Source organism: Bos grunniens, chromosome 8, assembly GCF_055505025.1.
Source record: "Bos grunniens cultivar Pamir isolate PY7600 chromosome 8, Bosgru_T2T1.0, whole genome shotgun sequence".
Classification (NCBI taxonomy): Eukaryota; Metazoa; Chordata; class Mammalia; order Artiodactyla; family Bovidae; genus Bos; species Bos grunniens.
Genome location: NC_141172.1, coordinates 8,762,970 through 8,787,641, shown reverse-complemented (window position 1 = coordinate 8,787,641; position 24,672 = coordinate 8,762,970). Strand labels below are relative to the sequence as shown.

At 47.4% G+C, this 24,672-nt stretch overlaps 1 protein-coding gene across 1 annotated transcript in view; it reads right to left on the bottom strand.

Annotated features, from left to right (window-relative positions):
• Positions 1-838: 838 nt before the first annotated feature.
• The window catches only part of FBXO16 (F-box protein 16), a 72,785-nt gene continuing 48,951 nt past the window's right edge, over positions 839-24,672 (bottom strand). The window contains 2 exon segments of the mRNA XM_086414832.1: positions 839-18,506; positions 18,508-18,645. Of these exon segments, the coding sequence (XP_086270958.1) occupies positions 18,471-18,506; positions 18,508-18,645 (174 nt within the window). The 3' untranslated portion in view covers positions 839-18,470.

Genomic DNA, 24,672 nt, shown 5'->3' with positions numbered 1-24,672 from the left:
CAGACCCTGGTAAACACCATTCCATTTTTACCAGTTTTTTTAGATTCCACGATATCTTACGGTATTTGTCTTTCTCTGTCTGGTTTATCCCACCTAGCATAATGCCCTAAAGACTGAATTATGTATACCTGGTATCTTCTTTAGCCATTCATCCTTCTACCTGTACTTAGGAAGCAGAGATTTCTTTTCTTCCCCCCACCTCCCTACCTTTGCCACAGGGCTTGTGAGATCTTAGTTCCCCCACCAGGAAATGAACAAAGTCCCCAGTAGTCTGGCTGGAACCCAGGCCCTTGGCAGTGAAAGTTCCAAGTCCTAACCACTGGATGGCCGGGGAATTCCCCCCTCCCACCCACCACCCCAAATTCTTAATAGGAATAATTACTTAACACCTGCACTTTGAGGCCTGATCCCAGGGGAGCCTCTGCATCTATTAGCAGGCTGCATCCTGAGTATTTCGGTATACTGTGAAGGAAGCTTACCTGGAGGGAGGAGGGCAGCAGCGGTCTGAAAGAGAGAATTCCGGCTGATTGCTCTTTCATCTTTAAGATAACCCATTGGGTGGTATCCATTCAAAACTTCAGGGGAACAGAAAATGGTCGGGAAACTGAGAATCAAGAACTGGCCAAAGTCCCCAAGTAGTCTGAATGTCTGAGTCCAAAAGGCTCTGAAATTTTCTTCACGTTTTTAATGAAAGGAGGCACGTGGAGCAGAGGTTTGGTGCCTAGGAGAGACCGGGTTACCTACTCAAGACCTCGGAGTCTTTCTCTGATCAGTATGCATGGGTGTAGTAAATCTGGCCATTCATTCAGTGCGACTGGAAATATAAAGTAGCACAGTCTTTGTGGAGAACAATTTAATATTAAGAATCAGGAACTTTAAAAATATTTTTATGCTTTGAATCTTAAAAAAATACGGTTACATTTTGCTACAGCTGGACAGTGTTAGCACAGAACCATAGAAACGACGTGTTCATGGATATGGGAAATATTTTCAAGCTATTAAACACAAAAATCAAGATACCCCAAATAATTTACAGAGAATTATCTATTATGTAAAAAGAAAAAAATACATAACCTCATGTGAAGAAATATCCCCAAATGTCAATTGTTTGCTTGTGGTTAGTGGAATGATGGGTACTTTTTCTTTTTCCCTCTTTCTTTTTGGTCTGATTAGTTACACTTCTGTACTGGGCCCAGTTTATACAGTAAGTACATTTTACTTTGATTATGTGGTGGCAGGCAGAGGTTGAAGCCGACCTCAAATCACCTTGGGTTCCTTCCCAATTCTTTGAATCAGGTTAATTTCCTCCTGGTTAATTTCCCCCTTTTAAAAGCGTGGAAGCCTCCGCAGGGCCCTTTAGAGGAGCTCAGGGAGGCTGGAAAGAAGATTCGAAAGGGTGAGGCGCAGCGAGGAAGGCGGGCTTCCGCGCGTTCCTGCCCCGCCATCAGCGCCGCCCGGCGGTCCTGCCCGGCGCGTCCCGACTCGTTTGCACCCAGGACGCCCCCAGACCGCGCGGGGCCACGGCTGCCAAGACCCTGGGCGGCCCGACGGCCCCGCTCTGCCTCGCCCCAGGCCCGGCGCCCAAGCCCCGGCCACGGCCGGCGGAAGCGCCCGGGCCCAGAGGCAGCGCGAGGCCCCTCCCCGCCAGCTCAGCCTCCAGGCGCGCAGGGCGGCGGGGGCGGCGGCGCGGACGTGCCCGGCCCCACGGAGGCCTCCCTGCGCCGCCCCAGGCGCGCGGCCCGCGGGCGGGGAGAGCAGAGGAGACGCGGGGAGGGAACGAGAGGCCAGGCAGCCCCGCAGCCCGGACGCGCTGCCTTCCCCGCGGCCTGCGAGGCCTCTTTGTTCCCGAGTCGTGCTCGGCCGGCGGATGGGACTCGCGTCTAGTCCTGCGGACTCTACCAACCAGATCGATCGTTAAGGTCCGCTAAGTCCTAGACTCCAGACAAGAATTTCAGTGGGCACTTGGCTTGTCCTCAGCCAGTCCCCTCACCTTCGCGGCCTTAGCTGTCTTTTCATCGACTTTGCTCCTGTCCCGCTGTCTGTCCAAGGCTAATTCTACCTCCCCAAGGGCCTTGAATTCACTTTGGCCCTGTCTGTAAATCCATACTCCCTTCCCAGCTTCGATAATCTCCTTCCACCATACACTACCCTCTGACAACACAGGTGTCCAAGGCTAAGTGAAATTTCACCTGTGCCTTGCTCCTGGGACAAGGTACCGCTCTATGCCTGCTCAGATCAGATTAGATCAGATCAGTCGCTCAGTCGTGTCCGACTCTTTTCGACCTCATGAATCACAGCATGCCAGGCCTCCCTGTCCATCACCAACTCCCGGAGTTCACTCAGACTCACGTCCATCAAGTCAGTGATGCCATCCAGCCATCTCATCCTCTGTCGTCCCCTTCTCCTCCTGCCCCCAATCCCTCCCAACATCAGAGTCTTTTCCAATGAGTCAACTCTTCGCATGAGGTAGCCAAAGTACTGGAGTTTCAGCTTTAGCATCATTCCTTCCAAAGAAATCCCAGGGCTGATCTCCTTCAGAATGGACTGGTTGGATCTCCTTGCAGTCCAAGGGACTCTCAAGAGTCTTCTCCAACACCACAGTTCACTATGCCTGCTACTTACAAATATTCCCAAAGGAAAGAACAGTTGGGGGTCACTCAGAAGCAGCTACATAAATTTGCAGGGTCCCTGGTGGCTCAGACGGTAAAGAGTCTGTCTACAACGTGGGAAACCTGGGTTCGATCCCTGGGTCAGGAAGTTCCCTGAAGAAGGAAATGGCAACCCACTCCAGTACTCTTGGCTGGAAAATCCCATGGACAGAGGAGCCTGGTGTCCATGGGGCCCAAGAGTCGGACACGACTGAGCGACTTCATTTTCACTTTCACTTTCACTTTCACTTATGAGGGACCTCATACTTAGAAAGAATTTCAGATGGGAGGGAAGTTCAGGAGGGAGAAGACATAGGTAAACCTATGGCTGATTCATGTTGATGTTTGGCAGCCTTAGTTGCTCACTCGTGTCCAACCCCTTGCGACCCCATGAACTGTAGCCCGCCAGGATCCTCTGTCCATTGGATTTTCCAGGCAAGAATACTGGAGGGGGTTGCCATGCCCTCCTCCAGGTTTGGCAGAAACCAAACCAATACGGTAAAGCAATTATCCTTCAATTAAAAATAAATGAAATTAAAAAAAAAAAGAATTTCAACAGCATTAAACCAAGCCTTTGACTCTTCTAAAGGGCTTCCCAGGTGGCTCAGTGGTAAAGAATCTGCCTTTTAATTCAGAAGATGCAGAAAATGTGGGTTTGATCCTTGGGTCGGGAAGATCCCCTGGAGTAGGAAATGGCACCCCACTCCAGTATTCTTGCCTGGGAAATCCCATGGACAGAGGAGCCTGTATGCTACAGTCCATGGGGTCACAAACAGTCGGGCATGACAACATGCACGCACGCACACAGGTTATATACCCAGGATGTTGGCCTTGGCAGTACCCTTTACATCCTCAAGACTATGCCCTAACCACTCCCTGCCCCCATCCTCACCATCCTAACTACCCCTCCCCGCCATGTTTGTCCAATGCATACAAGAAAGAACAGAGAATGTGTTCATTGTGGCTAGTTGTCAGAACTAGGGTTCCTTTCCTTGGTCAGCCATCTCCTTTAACTTCTTTGCAGTACTCATGTGGCTGATGTCTCTTTTCCTTATGAAACCCCCTTTCCTTTGGTTTCTGTGATGCCGCATCATTGGGTTCCCCTCCCTCTCTAATGCATTCCTTTAGGTGCTTTGCAGGCTCCCCTTCTCCTTCTATACTGCATCTGTGCACGTTCCTAAAGGTTAGTTCCCCAGTTCCTCTTCTCTGATTCCCTTGGAGAACTTACCATTTCAATCATCACCTTTGTGCATGTAACTCCCCAGCCTTAATCTCCAGCCCAGATTTCCCTCCCAAGCCCTAGTCTTGCTCTTCTAACTCTTAGGTATCCCGGCAACTCAAATGTCACAAGTCAAAACTTGAATGTTGGGAATTCCCTGTCAGGTGGTTAGAGGGCTTCCCAGGTGTCACTAGTGGTAAAGAATCTGCCTGCCAATATAGGAGACCTAAGAGACTCGGGTTCCATCCCTGGGTCGAGAAGATTCCCTGGAGAAAGGCATGGCAACCCACTTCAGTATTCTTGCCTGGAGAGTCTCATGGACAGAGGAGCCTGGCAGGCTCAGTCCATAGGCTCAAAAAGAGCTGGACAGGACTGAAGGGACTTAGCATGCACGCATGCCTGCAACCAGTGGTTAGGACTCTGAGCTCTCACTGCCAAGGGCAGTGGGTTTAATTTCTGGTTGGAGAAATAAGATCTCCAAGCAGCGCAGCAGGATCAATAAATAAACAATAAAAAATTGGGAGGGATTTCCCTAGTGGTCCAGTGGCTAAGATGCCATGCTCCCCATGCAGGGGTCCTGGGTCGCCTGGTCAGGGAACTAGATCCCACATGCCACAGCTAAGAGTTCTAGTGGTGCAAGTGAAGACTGAAGCTCATACATACCTCAATTAAGACCCAGTGCAGCCAAATACATACATATTTTTTAAAATAATAATTAAAAAAATTTTTAAAGTTGAATATATTCTTCTTTGCCCCTTCTTTCTCTCCCTCTTTCTTTGTAAGAAATGAACAAAAATAAGCCAAACCTGGGACCCGTCTAAGTGCAGGGCCCGATACAATTACACAGCGGCACTGCCACAAAAGCAGCGCCCTTTCATAGAATCTCTTCACAATGTATTTTAGTCATTAGATAGGAAACTGGCAGATACAGATTAAGATCAAACCATAAAGTCAACATGACAAGCAATGACATAAATCACTTTGTTGATGCAGTGAGAACACAGTCACTTCTGTGACAGTCCGATCAGAGACGTATCGCCGGGGTCTAATACGGAGGAAACCGTGCACAAACCCAAACGGGAGGACAAGCCTACAGAATGGCCTGTAATATTAAAAAATGTCACAGCCGTGAAAGTAAAGGAAAATCACAGAGCTTTTCAAGATGGAAGGAGATTTGAGAGATGTAATAGCTGAGTGCACTTCGTGGCCCTATACTGTGCCCTTTGCTTAAGAAGGGCATTATATTGAGACAAGGGTGAAAGTCTTATCTCGAATATCTTGTACTATTCTTTCCGTATAAACTTTTTTTCTTGTTTTTTTTTTGGCGGGGGAGGGCTGCACTGGATCTTCATTGCTGTGCTTTGGCTTGTCTAGTTGCAGTGCTCACACTCAGTAGCTGCAGTGCACGGGCTTAGCTGCTCTGCAGCACATGGGATCTTAATTCCCAGACCAGGCGTCAGGATTGAACCTGTGTCCCCTGCATGGGAAGGTAGATTCTTAGCTACTGGACCAGCAGAGAAGTCCCTCTTTTGGTATAACTTTTCTCTAACTTTGAAATTATTGCAAAAGATAAAAAAAAACTTGCCATTACACACCCACCTCCAGATTAGCTTCTCCTCTAGGCATCTGTTAATAGCAGCAACCGTCTCCCAAGTGCCCGAGTTCAAAAATTTTGAGATCACCGTGGATTCCTCTCCCCTGCTGCTCTTTACCCCACCAACCAACCACTCACTGCTGCTCCTAAGTCACTTCAGTCGTGTCCGACTCTGTGTGACCCCGTAGACGGCAGCCCACTAGGCTCCCCCGTCCCTGGGATTCTCCAGGCAAGAATACTGGAGTGGGTTGCCATTTCCTTCTCCAATGCATGAAAGTGAAAAGTGAAAGTGAAGTCACTCAGTTGTGTCCGACTCTCAGCGACCCCATGGACTTCAGCCTACCAGGCTCCTCCGTCCATGGGATTTTCCAGGCACTAAGTGCTGTTAATTTTAAAAAAAAATATTGTTCACAAGGACTTCCCTGGTGGTCCAGTGGCTAATACTCCGTGCTCCCAATGTAGGGTGCCAGGGTTCCATCCTTGGTCAGGGAACTGGATCCCACATGTTGCAACTAAGAGTTCCCATGACACAACTTAAAAAAAACAAACCCGTTTGTAGCAACTAAAAGACTGAAAATCCTGAGTGCTGCAACTACGATTTGGTGCAGTCAAATAAATAAATAAAAATGAAAACAAAAAAATATTGCTCACATAGCCACCTTTTAAATTAAAGTTCCATTTTTGTTTGTTTGTTTGAATGACATTTCTTTCCTCACATAATTGTTTTAGGGAGTGCCTGTGAAAAGAATGTGTATAATGTAAAGCAGGGTAGATTAGATAGAAGGTCCTATTACTTCATCTCCAGTCTGGATTACTGCTGTTTACTGCTGTAATCTCCTAACTGGTCTTCTTGTCTTTGGTTGCTCCCTTCAACAACCCAGTGTGTATATGGTTACCAAAGTCATCTGCCTAAAAGCACACCTTTATCCTTGCCGGGCCTTACTTCCCACAGCTGACAGTGGGGCTTAATCCATTTTCTCTGGGAAGTCTGATGTGCCATGAGCTGAACCAAGGTGGTCTGCTCTTGTGACCCTTCCCCAATTCATAGAGAAAAGAACACTTAATGGGTAGAATTTCCTCAACTTGTAAATCCCCCCCGCCCCATTTGTTTTTTATAGTAAGGATCCAAACTCTTATCTGCTAGCATTGAAGTGTTAGTCGCTCAGTCATGTCTGACTCTTTGCGGCCCCATGGACTGTAGCCCGCCAGGCTCCTCTGCAATTCTCCAGGCAAGAGTACTGGAGTGAGTAGCCATTCCCTTCTCCAGGGGGGTCTAACCCCTGAAGAAGACCCAGGGATCGAACTGGTGTCTCCTGCATTGGCAGGCAGATTCTTTACTGTCTGAGCCACCAGGGAAGCCCATCTGCTCGCATTAACTGATGACAAACAGCAAGTAAATAATAAAAGATTTGGCAATTGCAGGTCATATTTATTTTAACAGCTTGGTTTTCTCCCAGGCACTCAGGCTGGTAGTTGCGATCATTACAATGTTAAAGATATGGTCTTTTTCTTTCTTAAAAATTGTTTCTCTTTGGGATGATGGAATGAAATATATCAAAATTTCATCATAGCACATTAGAGAAAACACCGCCCTCCCAAGTAAATACTTTGGCCTCTTCTTCAGAGTTTATTCAACCTTATCACTGCTACTCCCCTTCATGAATCCTTGACTTCAGAAAAAGTTTTCTAATCTCTGTTCACATTTGCTTTTTTCTTTCCTTCTTTGCATAAACAATTTTATCTCCCTGGAACTCTGTCCTGGCCCACGCCTTGCATATAAATCCCATCCAGCCTTAAAGGAACAAATCAACTCTCTACTTGGTGAAAACCTCTAAAATCATAATAATCTCTTGTTCTAACTCACAATTGTATGTTGCTATGAAAAGTGCATGGGAAAAAACCAGAATGGTATACAACAGTGTTCTTCAAACATAAAAGAACATAAGAAATATCCGGGAATCTTTTTAATTAAAATTATTTATCTATTTGGCTACACTGAGTCTTAGTTGCCACATGTGGGATTTTTTTTTTTTTTTTAAGATGCAGCATCTTAAAAAGGGATCCCCGTAAAGGGATCTATAGTTGTGGCATGTGAGATCTACTTCCCTGACCAGGGATCTAACTCGGGCCCCCCGGCATTGGTAGCAGGGAGTCTTAGCCACTGGACCACCGGGGAAGTCCCTCCAATTGTTTCTTTTCTGTAAGAAACCTTCCTGTTACATTATAGTTCCCTTAATTGCAAGGATCCTGTTCACCTTTAGAATCCTTTATGGAATCTCAAAGAGAAACAACTTTTCTAAGTACAAAAGGATGGTATCTTTGTTAAATACACTGATGACAAGTGGATGGGGGCTCATGAAAAACTCAGTTATTAGTGTTTCAATGATTTATCAAGGGAGTAAATAAATAAATAAGTTGGGCTTTTCCACAAGACAATCTTGTAATAGAGTCATCATTCTCAACTCGGGGTGCATTTTCCTCCCAAAATTCTAGATCACCTTACGCACCCCGATTTTTATGCACTCTCCCAGAATCATCAGCACAGAGTCATAAGAGTGTCATATCCCCCTATTGGGGTTGAGAACCATCATAACAGGAATTGAAGGAGTTGGTGGTATTTGTTAAGATAAGGTTATTTCAGTCCTACTGGGTTAGAACTGCGCCTTTCTGAGAGTATATAACTTTTTAGTTCTTTGACAACTGATGAGTAAGGGAGTCTGCTAGACAAAGTGGGGTAGAATATGCTGGGTCTAGGAGTTAACCTGCGTCTCCACGTCAGCAGGCAGGGCAGACCACCCCGACAGCTCACCCGCTCTTGCACAAGCATTTCTAGACCACCTGAGCTTTCACTTATGTGCGATGGTGCACTCAGGAGAAGGCAGAGCCTCTCATTCCCAGCTTCTGCCAATCAATGGCACCTGTGTATTTTTCCTTACAGTACACACACTGTTTTTTTTTTTTTTTTTGGCCATACCGCTCAGCATGTGGGATTTTATTTATTCATTTATTTGGCTGCACTGAGTCTCAGTTACAGCACTCAGGATCCTAGTTCCCTGATAACTGAACCCGTGCCCCCTTCATGAGAAGCGCAGAGTCTTAACCATGGGCTCCCAGGGCAGGCCCCAGATTATTTTTTTCTTATTCCTCACAGGTAGGATTTTTGGGGAAGTAAATCTCTTCCTCTGTAAGGAAACTGAGAAATTAAATGATCCCCCCACCTGCCCACAACCATGAAGCCGAGTGGAGCAACCCTATCAGAAATGCCTAAGACCCCCCCCGCCCCATCTCGTGTTTAGGAAATAAACGAGACAGCCTCAGCGGCTGAGTGTGAGGTGCTGGCAGAACATCCAAAGCACAAACACCCTATAAATCGGGGGAAAAAGAGGATGACGTGAGGGACGGTGGCTGTCCTCTAGGAGAGATTTGGGAGTCGTCATCATAATCGGGTGAAGCTGACAGAGCTGAGCACCTCTCAGGCAAGACCTCAAGAATGTCCACGGAGTCAACAGAAGGTCACTGCAGATTCAAGGAACAGACCACAATTAAGGCACGGACCCCGTGGACTATAGCCTGCCAGGCTCCTCTGTCCATGGGATTTTCCAGGCAAAAATACTCCTGGGTTGCCATGCCCTCCTACAAGGGATCTTCCCAACTCAGGGATCAAACCTGAGCCTCCTGCTTCTGCACTGGCAGGTGAATACTTTACCGCTGAGCCACCCAGGAAGTCCCATGAGTGGAATGAGCACCCTTATAAAGGAGACCCCAGAGGTGAGGACACAGGAAGGAGCTATGGGGTCTGACCAGACACGGAATCTGCGGCACCTTGATCTCGAACTCCAGCCACCAGAACTGGGAGGAATAAATGTCTGTGGTTTTTAAGCCCCTTGATCCACAGTATTTTGCTTCGGCAGCCCAGACTGGACTGAGACACCATGAGAGTAAAATTGCCACGAGGTGAGGGCTGAGACCGGGTTTCCTAGTTTAAGGAGAGGAGGGAGGTATTAAAGAACAAAAGAGAGATACACATGGAACTTGCAAGAAAGTGTTTAGTGAAATGAAGGAGAGGAATAGGGCTGAGTCCAGTGATAACGGTGTAAAGACGAGTGGTTACGTGTGGGGTGAAGCATGTAAGGCACCCGAAAGACACTAAACTGAGATAGTGTGGTCCCAGCACCAAAGTGGACGGAACCAGGAGCCCAGATGGGTGGGACACTGGTCATAGCAGGGGCCATGCTCAGAAACTGTGGCTCTCTCCCTCACCAACATGCATGATACACGGTCACGAGGGTCTTCACTTCTCCAAGGCACCTTGGCAAGAGATAAGGCTGTACGTGAAACTGGGCTTAAAGACACATCTCTCTCTGTCCCTTTTTAAAATTAATTCTTCCATTTTTAAATGTTATGTTTTAGTAGAATTAAGTAGATTCATATTGTTGTGCAACCTCCAACATCATCCATCTCCAGAACTTTTTCATCTTCCCAAAGCGAAATTCAGTATCTATTAAGTACTTGGTGGGACTTCCCTGGTGGCCCAGCCATAAAGAATCTGCCTTGCAATGCAAGGGACGCAGGTTCAATCCCTGGTTGGGAAACTAAGGTCCCACATGCTGCGGATCAACTAAGCCCATGCACCGCAATTAGAGTCTGTGCACCAAATCGAAAGATCCTGCGTGGCACCATGCAGATTGCATATGTCGCAACTAAGACCCCACACAGCCAAATAAACAAATAACTTAAACGATACAGTCTTGGTTTTAAAAATAAAAACAAATGCTTGGTACCCCTGGTAACCCCCATTCTACTTTCTGTCTCTATGAATCTGACCACTCTAGGGACCTCCAATAAGTGGAACCACATGCTGTCTTTTGCCATCCACATTACAGCATGTGTCAGAAGTGCTTTCCTTTTTAAGGCTTGATACTGTTCCCTCGTATGTTACGGGCTTCCCTGGTGGCTCAAGAATCTGCTTGCCAATGCAGGAGACCCAGGTTCAATTGCTGGGTGGGGAAGATCCCCCGGGGAAGGCAATGGCAACCCACTCCAGTATTCTTGCCTGGAGAATCCCATGGACAGAAGAGCCTGGCGGGCTACAGTCCATGGGGTCGCAGAGTTGGACATGGCTGCGCACATGTTGCACTGCATTTTGTTTATCCATTCATCTGTCAGTGGATACTTGGGTTGCTTCCGCCCTTTGGTTATTGCAAATAACACTGCTATTAACATGGGTGTACAAACAGCTCTCTGAGTGGCCGCTTTCCATTCTTTTGGGAATATACCCAGAAGCGAAATTGCTTGGATCGTATGGTAATTCTATGTTTGATTTTTTTGAGGAACCACCATACTGTTTTCCATAGCAGTGGTCGTTTTACCTCCCCCCCCCCCCAGCAACACAGGAAACTTCCAATTTCTCCACATCCTTGCCAACACTCGCTATTTTGTGTTTTTAATAAGAACCATACTAATGGATATAAAGTGGTTGGTTAGTTTTTTTTAATAAATGCTTCTTCCTTAGATTATAAATTCTTCAAAAATTATGTGAATATTAGTTTGATTCAAATGGAATCGAAGGCTTGAGCTGAAAGAAGATTTTCCTAAGTGTGGCGGTGTAAATATTCAAAACTCCCCCAAATTAGTTTAAAAACGTTTCTATCAATGTCTGTCCTGTCTCAGGCTCCAAGACCTGAACTCAGATCAGTGGGGAAGGAGCGCCCTCTTGTGTCCTTTCTCTGCCAGTGTCAGTGACTAAAGAAGGTAGTGGAGAAAGGACCGTTTCACTCCAAGGACAACAAACGCCAGTCACGTATCTACTGGGTAAAAGAACTTGTGAAAACACGGACAGAGTGAAACTAGGGTCTTTTAAAGAAATCCCAATCTAGAAGGGGTAGAGGAACAAAATACACGCAGAAATAACAATAGAAGGCTATGCAAAATGGATGGATTATCTATTAAGACTCTGCAGGAATTCGGTCAAGAGTCACATCAAAATACAAGTGTGGCTGGTTACACAGGAGCTCGGGTTGGCTCTCGGGTTTCTTTTAAGGCTCCAGTTCTAGAAGGTCCCTGACCTAGGAGGGCAGCCTCCCTGTCGGGACCCCTTTCATGGCTGTCAGTTTTCCAGAGTCGCTTCGGAGGTTTAGACAAGCTCGCTGTACACTCCCATCTTTGGGAGGGAGGCCCTGGAGACTCCTTCTGTGGTCCTTTCTTTCGTGTAGTATCCTGCTCATGCCTACCTGTCTCTTGAGTTTCATCTCCTTCCCCCAACCCTCTGGGCTTCCCTGGTGGCTCAGATGGTAAAGAATCTGCCTGCAATGAAAGAGACCCAGGTTCGATCCCTGGGTGGGGAAGATCCTCTGGAGAAGGAAATGGCAACCCGCTCCAGTATTCTTGCCTGGAGAATTCCATGGACAGAGGAGCCTGGTGGGCTTGCAAAGAGTCAGACACGACTTAGCAACTAACACACAATCCCAACCTCCCTAAACAGGCTGTCGATGGGCACACTGTCTCCATAGCCTTGATGCTCACAAAGATAATTATACAGAAAGTACGGCTTTCAGAGTTTTGCGGGTTTCATCACTGTGGGGACCAGTTACAGAGGATGAAGATGCTCTCTTGCAAACCTTGCTCCATCAGGCAAGCAGCCTTCAACTGGCCTCTTAGGGCCCTGAAGGAGACAGTCCTTACCTTGTCTGCATCCTGCTGGACTGCTAAATAAAGACAGAATCAAGGCATGGCAGTACATGGAACACATATCCAACTGGGTAGAAACTAGGGAACTCACTGGTGGAAAGAGCTGTTCTTCAGAGTCAGACACAGGTGGGTTTTAATTTTTTTTTAATATATCTTTTAAAAAAATTTACTTATTTAATAATTTTGGGCCATACCCTGTAGCGTGTGTGATCTTAGTTTCCTGACCAGGGATCAAGCCCACACCTCCTGCACTGGGAGGTGGAGTCTTTCTTATGTATTTATTTTGGCTGCACTGGGTTTTCACTACTGCATAGGCTTTTCTCTAGTTGTGGTGAGTGGGGGCTACTCGCTAGTTGCGGCGCACACGCTTCTTACTGCGGTGGGTTTTCCAGTTGGGAAGCGTAGGCTCTAGGACGCACAGGCTTCGGTAGTTGTGTTCTGCGGCTTGTGGAATCTTTGCCGACCAAGGATCGAACCCGTGTCCCCTGCATTGGCAGACGGACTCTTAACCACTGGACCACCAGGGAAGTCCCCACAGCTGGGTTTAAAGCTCAGCTCTGCTGCTCTGTGTCTGTGGCCCCCAGGGCATGTTAGTTTATCCCCGTTCAGCAACTCTGAGATGGGAATAACAGTCCTCACCTTCCTCTCTGGTAAGATTTTCGTGAAGCTTAAACAAGACAGAATACACAGACCTTGAGGAAGTATCTAGCGTCATAAATGTCCCTCTGCTTCCCCCTCTCACCACAAACCTCCTCTCCAACCTGAGCACGCCGAAAGTCTCCTGGCTGCATGGGCCGGAGACCTCTGGGGCAGCTGCACAATAACTGAGATTTTAGGTCACCAAGAGCTGTCTGGGAAGCAGAAGAAAGGCTGCTTCGTTTTGTATTCTCACGCAGGGTGCAGTGGGGAAGGTATTTCCAAACTGTCTAAATTACTTCCCAAGACTTTTTCCAGTTGCCCAAGCCAGCAACCTGGGAGTCATCCTTGACTGCTCCTTCTCTCTCACCTCCCAAACATGTATTTCTAAGGCCTGTTACTCCTCCTTAAGACATTGCAAATCCTCCGGGTCTCTCCATCTCCCCACATCGTTTTACTTTCGCTCTCCATCGCTGTTCCCTGAAAAACCACCACAGCTTCCTGAGTGGCCCTCAATATCGTCCCTCTTCCTCATCACCCAGCAGATAGAGCTCTTTCTAAATGCAAGTCTCTGGGGATGATGGGAGAAGGTGGGACATTGGGACTGACACTTATAAACTACTGATTTGCATGCACACCTGCTAAGCCCCTTCAGTCGTGTCCGACTCTTTGCGACCCCGTGAACTGTAGCCCACCAGGCTCGTCTGTCCGTGGGATTCTCCAGGCAAGAATACGAGAGTGGATTGTCATGCCCTCCTTCAGGGGATCTTCCTGAATCAGGGATTGAACCTGTGTCTCTTAGTCTCCTGCATTGGCAGGCAGGTTCTTTACCACCAGCACCACCTGGGAAGCCCCACACTATGATACTATATATAAAATAGATAACTAATGAGAATCTTCTATAGAGCACAGGGGACTCTACTCAGTGCCCCGTGGTGACCTAGATGGGAAGGACATCCAAAAAAAGACAGCAAGGAGATCCAAACCAGTTAATCCTAAAGGACATCAACCCTGAATATTCATTGGAAGGACTGATGCTGAAGCTCCAATACTTTGGCTACCTGAAAAGCCAAACTCACTGGAAAAGACCCTGATGCTGGGAAAGATTGAAGGCAGGAGGTGAATAGGCTGACAGAGGATGAGATGGTTGGATGGCATCACTGACTCAATGGACATGAGTTTCAGCAAACTCCAGGAGATGATGAAAGACTAGGAAGCCTGGTGTGCTTCAGTCCATGGGGTCGCAAAGAGTCAGACACGACTGAACAATAATATGTACAGCAAAGTATATAGCAGAAACTTACACAACATTGTAAAGCAGCTACACTCTGATAAAAATTTAAAAATAAAGTCACACTGCAGATTACAGAAAATAAATAAATATTACAATAATTTGCTATAGGAAAAAAAAATCTGGTCTCAGCAAGTTGCTCCCCTACTTAAGATCACTTACTGATTACTTGCTTCCCTGGCAGCTCAGTTGGTAACGAATCTGCCTACAATGCAGGAGACCCTGGTTGGATTCCTGGGTGGGGAAGATCCCCTGGGGAAGGGATAGGCTACCCACTCCAGTATTCTTGGGCTTTCCTGGTGGCTCAGGTGGTAAAGAATCTGCCTGCAACGCAGGAGATCTGGGTTCAGTCCCTGGGTTGGGAAGATTCCCCTGGAGGAGGGCATGGCAACCCACTCAAGTATTCTTGCCTGGAGAATCCCCATGGACTGTGTAGTCCACGGGGTCCAAAGAGTCAGACACGACTGATCAAGGAAGCACAGCACAGCAGCACTGAGTACTCAGCTAGCTCCAAAAGAAAGCCTTACCTCCTGAGCATGGCTCGGTTCCTGTTTGGGCTCCTGCCTTTTTTCCAGCTTTTTTCCCATCAGCCCTGCTGCAACCCTCCTCCTCCATGCACCAGCTCTACTGTACTATTGACACCTCTACATATAAGGCTCAGTGACCCCGAGCTTTCCCGGATGTGGGATTTTTAGTGCTAAAACCAGGACAGCCCCAGGCAAACCAGGATCCTGGTCACCCTAGTTCTGTGTATCGTCTTCCTCAATCCTGAATGCTCCCCCTTGTCTGTCCCACCCCGTGTTTACTATCCAACTCCTCACCTCTGTTTCTGCTTGCACATCACTTCTGCAGCCCCCAGGGAGTGGTTTACTTGTCCTATCTAGGCGCTCTGGGGCTTCCCAGGAGGCACGGAACAGAAAGTGACAGTGTTAGTCGCTCAGTCGTGTCCTGACTCTTTTGTGACCGCATGGACTGTAGCCCACCAGGCTCCTCTGTCCATGGAAATCCCAGGCGAGAATACTGGTACCCATGCCCTCCTCCAGGAGATCTTCCTGACCTGGGGATAGAACCCAGGTCTTCCGCATTGTAGGTGAAACTTTACCATCTGAGCAACCAACGGTGCTAGTGGTAAAGAACCCGCTGCCAATTCAGGAGACCCAAGAGATCCCTGGGTCTGGAAAAGGAAATGGCAACCCACTCCAGTGTTCTTGCCTGGAGAATCCCATGGATAGAGGAGTCTGGTGGGCTACAGTCCATGGGGTCTCGAAGAGCCGAACATGACCAAGTGACAGCACAAATGCTCAAGTTCTCCTGGCAGCGACCACTGTGTTCGAAGAGCTACTCTGTCTCTCTTCAAGTTATAAACTCATTAAACAATGAGGCTTTTTTTTTTTTTCCTTTTACCTATAATCTCAGAGCCTAGTGGAGATTCTGGTGCACAGTAGGTGTGCAATGAAGTTTTCTTGATTTAATGACTATCAGTATCAAGGTATCAAGTGTCATCTATTTCATAACACTACGCAGGATGTTATGGACTGAATGTTTGGCTCCCCTCCAAAACTCATATGTTGAAGTCTTAACCCCCAGAGGGGCTGTATTCGGACGTGGGGCCTTTAAGGAAATGCATGAGTGTGTGCTAAGTCGCTCAGTCATCTCCAACTCTCTGCAACCCCATGGACTGCAGCCTGCCAGGCTCCTCTGTCCATGGGATTTTCCAGGCAAGAATAATGGAGTGGCTTGCCATTTCCTCCTCCAGGGGATCTTCTTGACCCAGGGATCAAGCCTGTGTCCCAATGCAGGGGGCCTGGGTTTGATCCGTGGTCAGCAAACTAGATCCTACATGTTGCAACTAAAGATCCCACATCCCACAACTAAGCCCTGGTGTGGTCAAATAAATTAAAAAAAAAATTCAAGTAACGCTAAATTCAACACTACACTTTTAAAACAGTACATGCAGATTGAGCCTATTCCTGTTACACTCACTCTATCTGTGTAGCTCTCTATCCATCCTTCTATCTGTATTTGTTATAATGGTGTTCACCAATTGTGGATATTTGTAGTATTTCTGTGACTATAAAATCAGGATGATTTGAACTTAGGGAAAAAAAGAAGAGACACCAAGAGATCGCTCTCTCTCCCCCTCCCTCCATCCCCTCGCTTTTTCCCCCTGCAAAGTCACCCAGGAAAGACTGTGTGAGCACACACTGAAAAGGCAACCCAAAGGGAGCTCTCAGCAGACATCCACCCTGTCAACACTGGGTCTCAGGCTTCCAGCCTCCAGAGTGGTGAGAAAACAAATTTCTGTTGTTGAAGCCACCAGCCTATGGTATTTTGTTATGGCACCCCCAGCGCGATAACACAGAGGACGTACCCAGTTCATATAACCATGCTGGGTGCAGTAACCATTGATGGGTGCGGTCACACAGGCACTCTCCTGAGGCAGAGAGCTGCTTTCTATTCCGAAATAGTTCCAGTAATACTTCCCATCCTATTTTAAGAACATAAGTGTTCAACATGACAAGATTGACAAACCTATTTTTCTATCATTCTGCTTTACTTCTGCAAACAAGTATCTTAGAATAGTAACTTCTGGGACTGGAAATGGTTACATGAATACTTGGTTCAGTTTTGAATGTATGACTAATATTTTTTGCAGCTAAGTAGCATTTTCTGTCTTCCGATGACACTTTAAAGCCCATTTATGTTACCTGAGTATGCATAATTAATTCCTCCTTTGGAAATGGCTTTGTTTTCTCCACTGAGCTGGTGATTCTTCATCGTCCCACTCAAATTCCACTGCTCCCCTCCCACCCCTGGCCACATTTGTCAGCCTGTTCCCTGCCTCAAAGCCTGCCGTCTACAAGCTGTAGCCCCCAGGCTTCGCTGTTCTCAGTTCCTGTTTCTCAGCTCTTGACCAAGGGAAGCACTATCAGAGTGTGAAGGGAGGAGTGTGAAGGGTGCGGAGAGAGAGGGGTGGGTCTTCTCCCTCCCTCCCTGCCAGAGCCTGGTCTCCACCATGGGTGCCTTCCTCTGTCATACAGAACCCACGCTGGGCGGCCCCTCTCCTATGACCACAGCTCTGGATGGGTTCTAGGAATAGCACACCCTTTCTCTTTTGTTTCTCCAGGCCCAAGGATGATAGAGGCTTCTGCTGTTAATAGTTCCCAGTGGCTTCTCCATCTCGTCTTGATTCTTTTTACCTTGCCCACAGTGTGAGTTAAGGGTTGAGTTGTAACCCCTGCCCCCCATTCCTATATTGAAGTTCTAACCCCCAAGATCTCAGAATGTGACTGTCTTAGGACAGTGTCTTCAAAAAGGTAATTAAAGTTAAACAAAGTCATACTAATCCAACCTGACTTGTGTCCATATAATAAGAGGCCCAGGTGGCACTAGTGGTAAAGAACCCGCCCACCAATGCAGGAGACATCAGAGATGTGGGTTCGATCCTTGGGTCTGGAAGATCACCTTGGAGGAGGGCATGGCAACCCACTCAAGTATTCTTGCCTGGAGAATCCCATGGACAGAGGAGCCTAGCGGACTACAGTCCATGGGGTGGCAAAGAGTCGGCCACAACTGAGCAACTTAGCATATACACAGTGAGAAGATTAGGACATTGGCATGCAGAGAAGGAAGACAGTCTGTGGGGACACAGGGAGAAGGCAGCCATCTGCAAGCCAAGGAGAGAGGCCTCAGAAGAAACCAACCCTGCCCATATCTTAATCTTGGACTTCCCAGCCTCCAGAAAATAAATGTCTGTTGTTTTTAAGCCACTCATCAATGGTGGTGGTGGTCTAGTCACTCAGTCGTGTCCAACTCTTTGTGACCCTGTGGGCTGTAGCCCACCAGGCTCCTCTGTCCATGGGATTTCCCAGGCAAGAATACTGGAGTGGGTTGCCATTTCCTTCTCCAGGGCATCTTCCCAACCCAGGGATCAAACCCAAGTCTCCTGCATTGCATGCTGTTTCTTTACCTCTGAAACATCAGGGAAGCCCACTTATCAATGGTACTTTTGTTACAGCAGCCTAAACGGACTAAGGCTTTGTTACAGCAGCCCCACCAAAACTGACACCACGGTCAATCGTCCCATCACTAAACTGCTTGTGGAGCCTTGGGGATGTGATGGTTATAACCTTCTCGGACCTTGTCTCACACAGCCAACTTCACCAAGGATCCTGTCATATGTCCCTTTATCCACTCCACAGTATCTATCATCACATTCCTAAGTTTATAAATATGTCAATGTTTGTGCGGTGAATACCTGTTCCTGAAATACTGCAGGACTCACTTTCACAATAAGGTTCCTAAGCCGTTTCTAAGCAAGGATCCACGTGACATCCAAGTCTCTGTGTAGAGCATCTTGTCGTTTTTGGAAAAATCTTTTCACATTTTTTCACATCAGCTGCTGCGGGAAGGCCTGGGGTGATGACTGAAGTCCAGAGAGCCTCTGGAGATGCCGTGTGAGAGGTTTTGTTGCTGCTTCAGTGGCTGGGAGGCCCAGTGGCTGGTGAGGAAGCCAAGCAAGGTGAGCTGGGACGTGTAGGGAGGCCCTGGGTTCTGCATTTAAGGAGCTCTAGGGAGAAAAAAGATACTGCTGGAGTGAGAGTTGTTAGAACAGCAGAAAAAGCTATCTAATTCAACTTATTTAAGGAATATAAAGGGCTTCCCTAGAGGCTCAGTGGTAAAGCATCCACCTGCCAAGCAGGAGATGTGGGTTTAATTCCTGGGTCGGGAAGATACCCAGGAGAAAGGAATGGCAACCCACTCCAGTGTTCTTGCCCGGAGAATTCCACGGACAGAAGAGCCTGGTGGGCTACAGTCCACAGGGTTGCAAGAGTCGGACACACCTAGTTACTTAACCAACGACAAAGTCGTATAAAACAATTTTATAAAATCGTAGGACGGGATGGGATTTATTGAGACGTCCCAGTCTCACCACCTTCCCCCTCATGCAACCCCTCAAGCATTGAGTTACTCCTAATAAATACATTTCTTTGTATCCAAAGCACTTTCACAACCACATTTCATTTGAGCCTCAAGGAAATTGTGTGAGGTAGATAGGGAGGTATTAACGTCTCCATTTTACAAATAAATGAAATCGAAGAGCAGGTAGTTGAAATGCCAGCGTTCAAGGAGCTAAAAGGTGTTAGAGCTGGGCCTGGAGACTCGTGATCCTCAGACCAGGTGGGTATTGATAGAGTTCCCATCGTTTACCCTCCCTGCTAATCTGGGCATGCGCACTAAAGACTGCTGTCACACGTGGACATGCCATCCAAAACTCACAGCGAGGAAGGACTTCTCAACATCTGGCCGTGAGCAGAAAAGGCAGAGGAAGGGAGAGAGCAAGAGAAAGACATAATACAAGCTGATTTACAGGGAACAGGACGGGGCACATGCACCCTTATCTCAGCCCCAACTGGGCAGAGCAACACAGGAGAGCAAGCAGATGGACAGAGGCTGAGCCTCTCCAAACACGGTCCCCCTCCCAACTCCATATTCAGCTGGCAGGCCCCAGGAGTCAGGTCATCCGTTACCTCCCTCTAATGCTCTGATGGGTGTGTTTGCAACACACAGGGTTTCCATTAATCTGGGGAAAATGCTACTTTAGGCTTTCACTGAATCAGAAATTGCTGCAGCCATGACTGCTGTTTCCCGTGAACTGGGTCCCTCTTCCTCCACAGAGATGCCCCACACAGGCTGGTCTCGCCTGCACCCTCCACCTGCCATCTCTCTCTCTCTATTTTTTAAATTGGAGGATAATTGCCTTACAATGTTGTGGTGGTCTCTGCCATACATCCATGTTAATCAGTCATAATTATATATATATATATATATCCCTACCCTCTGGAGCCTCCCTCCCCCTTCATCCCACCCTTCTAGGTCATCACAGAGCTCCAGGTTGGGCTCCCTGTGCTATATAGCAGGCTCCCACAAGCTATGAGCATACGTGGGACTTCCTTGGTGGTTCAAATGGTAAAGAATCTGCCTGCAATACAGTAGACTCAGATTTGATCCCTGGGTTGGGAATATCTCCTGGAGAAGGGAATGGCAACCCACTTCAGTATTTTTGCCTGGGAAATCCCATGGACAGAGGAGCCTGACGGGCTGCAGTCCATGGGGTCTCAAAGAGTCAGACACGACTGAGTGACTTTGAGAGTGAGTGAGTGTATATATATCAATGCTACTTTCTCAACTTGTCCTAGCCTCTCCTTCCCCCGCCGTGTCCACAAGTCCATGCCCTGCATCTGCATCTCCATTTCTTCTCTGGAAATAGGTTCATCAGTACTGTTTTCCTAGATTCTGTATATATGCTGAGTCACTTTGGTCTTGACTTTGGCCATAAAGACCCCATGGACTGTAGCCTGCCATAACGCATATCATACACGCGTTAACATACAATATTTGTTTTTCTCTTTCTGACTTACTCACCTGCTCTCTTTACTCCTTCTCTACATCTATCCTTGGAGGGCCACCTTCTCCAAGAAGCTTGAGTGTTTCAACCCTCAGGGATTTTTGTCTCGGCTACATTCCTGAAGCCATTATCATGCAGAACCCCAAACTCAGCACTGAACATATGCTCTTCAGGACTAGTTCTCTGATGAGATGTCAGCCCCTGGAGAATCAAGCTGGAACCCCACATCCTACTGAATCTCTGCTCCTGCTAGTAGATCCATGCTGTTAGCTGTGACTTTTCTGGGAAAGAGTAGGCAAAACTAGGGTTAAATACAGCCAGTTGTTGGAATCCAAGAGGAAAGGGGGAAGGAGTGGGAATTAATTGTCTTCCCGTGTTGGAAGTTTTCGGTGTTGTTTCAAGATCTGCGTACAGCCAGCATTTTCATGTTGCTCTAAGATTAGCACAAGGTAAGAGAACAAACAGAAGCCTTCCTTTGTGCTATTTTGGGAACAAGGAAAATAAAATAATACCTTCCAAATGGAGGAACAGCCTAGCTTTCTGTGACACAAGAATGGGCTCGTAACACCTCGGCTGTAACAGTTTCAAATGGAATCCTATTACAGTGCAGAGTGTATTTATCACTGTATTTGAGGAACGCTTTCTCCTAAGTCCCCGCAGGGGGAGATCCACAGGCCCAGGCAGGCTCCTATCAAGCTCTCCTTTTCCACCCTGGCAGGTCCCAGGGACTCCCCCGCCCCACCACCTCTCCTCTTGGTAATTGTCACCACCTCCCCAAGCTGTCAAGTTTCTCACTCCTTCCTGAGGGGCTCTGGAAGCTGGTCTCCTTATGCCCACCTGTTGGACTGCACCTCACAGGCCTACAAAGCCTGCATTTGCCCAGCTTCCAGACTGAAGAAAGCCTGGATTGGGCAACAGAGGGCTTCCCCGGCGGCTCAGCGGTGAAGAATCCACTAGCAATGCAGGAGACACAGGAGATGGCGGTTCGATCCCTGCGCCAAGAAGATCCCCTGGAGAAGGGAATGGCAAACCCACTCCAGTGTTTTTGACCGGAGAATCCCATGAACAGAGGAGCCTGCTGGGCTATAGCCCATAAGGTTGCAAAGAGTCAGAGATGACTGAAGTGACTTAGCATGCACACATGCATCAGGCAACAGAGACATCAGTGGTTTGACAGATGGGGAGCTTCTGTGTCTGAAGCAAAGTCCTGGAGCGACCCCCCACCCTGTGCAGCATACACCTTCAGGACGTGGCAGCAGTCTTTGCTCCTGGTGGAGGGGGAGATTGCCAGTTACAGGGGAGTTGATGTCAGATGGGCTCATCAATTACCAGGGAAACCAACAGAAGGGCACACCCCTCACCGCCCCTTTGATAAGAACGATCACTAGCTGGCGCCCAAGACAAGTATGTAGGAAGGCCAGAGTCAGTGTAAGTGAAGCAGGCACTGGTCAGGCAGGGGACGAACAGAGAGCAAGGGAACGGCCATCTTGAGTGGGCTGGTCAGCCACCACTCTTCCTGGTTGTCCCTGAAAACAAGCTTATAGACCCTCTTCATTTTAAGACTTTAATGCCCATCATGACAAGAGGGAAGACAAAATCTAAGGAGGAAAGACAAAATATGGGGAATTCTATGCGTGTGTGTGTGTGTGTCCAGTGGCTAAGTTGTGTCTGACTCTGCAACCTCGTGGATTGTAGCCCGCCAGGCTCCTCTGTCCACAGAATTTTCCAGACAAGAATACTGGAGTGGGCTGTCATTTCCTCCTCCAGGGGATCTTCCCGACCCAGGGATCAAATCTGTATCTCCTGCCTGCATCTCCTGCATTGGTAGGTGGATTCTTTGCCACTTGAGCCACCTGGGAAGCCTGAGGAAATATACAAAGGGTATAAATCTGACAATCTTGAGTTTGGTCCAGAGCATCTGATGATCTGGTTGAAATAACTGCAAATTTCTTTTATGTCAACGTTGGGTGTTGTAAGCAGATAGGGGAGGGGGTCCCTGAAGAAAGAGAACCAGGCATGATATCTTTGTCCAAGACATTTGGTCCAAGACATTTGTCCCATTTTGGTCCAAGACATTTTGTGATCTAAGCCTGGCCACAGTGCTTGCCCTTAAACAGGTCTCAGTAATTAATGATCTTAAGGGAGGAAAGGACTGCAGGAACGAAAGGAAAGCAGTCAAGAAACAATGGGTCTAGGACTCCCCTGGTGGTCCAGTGGCTAAGACTCCGAGCTCCCAATGCAAAGGGGCCGGGGTTCCATCCCTGGTCAGGGAAGTAGATCCCGCATGCCACAACCAAGAGTTTGCACGCTCCAACTAAAGATCCTGCATGCTGTATGATGTGGCCATTAAAAAAGATTGGTCCACATTAAAAAATATATACCTTAAAAATTTTTTTAAATAGAGAAATAGAGGTGAGCAAGAAATAATTAACACAGCAACAGGCCTGTTTTTGTTCTTCATCTGTCTTTAGCTCTGGGGTGAAACCATCAGTTGTGGGGGAAATGCTAAGCAGAAGATACTAGCCAGGGTTTTGAAATTTTAGTCCAAGATTATGTGATGGCACCATTCAGCCTCCCAAGTAGGTGACATAAAGTCGCGATGTGCCGCCAAATGTGCACAGGACATAGAATTCCTATGGTTGTTTGTTAGTAGAGGCTATGAATTTACATTTCAAAGCATCCATGTCTGAGAAAATTGGCTTCTAATGTAGTTTGCTGTAAAAAGCCAAACTATCTAGTACAAAGGGTTATACACATGCACATACATATAGACTACATACGCACACATATATATTTTTCAAAGATTTGTTTGATGTGGACCATTTTTAAAGTTGTTTATTGAATTTGTAACAATATCGCTTCTGTGTTTTGTTTTTGTTTTTGAGCAGTGAGGCATGTGGGATCTTGGTACCCCCATCAGGGACTGAGCCTGAAGCCCCTGCATTGGAAGGCACAGTCTTAACCACGGCACCACCAGGGAAGTCCCTTTTGTTTAACTCTTAAGTAAAAACAAGAAGCCATTTGGCCCCACTCTAAATATTCAGGGAAAGAGAAGCAAGGAGAATTACTCCTGTTGGAAATGCCACGTTAATTTATTATGCATAGCATGATCAAACAAGAGGCCACAAGACAGAACAAGCAGACTATGCTCTTTCAGAGGCAAAGGAGAAATGCAAAGATGCTAAGTCGTGGTCCTCCCTGAGAATTAATTTTGCCCCCAGGATTCTTAGCAATTAGGTCTTTTCATCTTGGAGGTATCAGAGGCAGAGGAGGACGCACAGCACCAAATCCATGGCACAGAGTTCAACACACAGTATTCTACCTGGGGGCGTGGAATCAAAAACCCAGCACTGAGAAGGAGTCATGCACAGACACAAGATTTATGGAGGCCGTGCAGGGAAAGAAAATATATCCGCTCTGGATGCAACCATTTTTCACACAGCAGAAACTGTGAGAGAGAAGACAAAGGAGAAAGACAAAGAAAAGTGGGGAGGGCCTGTCCCTGGTGGTCCAGTGGTTAAGAATCTGCCTTCCAATGCAGGGGACGAGGGTTTGATCCCTGGTGGGGGCACTAAGAGCCCACAAGCCACAGGGCAATTAAGTTTGCAAGTCACAACTACTGAGCCCAGGAGTCACATCTAGAGAAGCCCGCGCCCCACAATGAAAGATCCCACATGCTGCAATTAAGACCCACCACAGCCAAAAAATAATCAATTAAAAATATTTACAAAAAGAAAAGTGGGGGAAAGTAAAGGTAAAATTGAGAAAGAGAAGGTTGGAGCCTCATCCTGGCCACCTGGCTGACCCTTTGTCAGCAACTCAGCAGCCACTCAGCATCAGCACTCTCTCAGCATCCCTGCTGTCTCCATGGTGATCTGATGTGATTCTGATGGATGTGACTAGTTCATGAACGCTTCCTGGAGCTGGGCCTTGTTGTTGCTAACTCCATTTTCCAGATGAGAAAACAGTGCTTCTGAGATTGTCAACAACTTGTCCCAAATCACTGAGTTGCTGAAACTGTGGGATCAGGCACTGAACCTAGGCTGTTTCAGGCCAAAGCGTGTGCTCTTGGTCAGCAAAGTGAAAAATAAGAAGGTGTTTAATGGAGGAGAACGTGAACATGTATTGAGTACTTAATATATACCTGGCATGTGATCCTCACAACAGTCCTGCAAGGGAGGTATCATT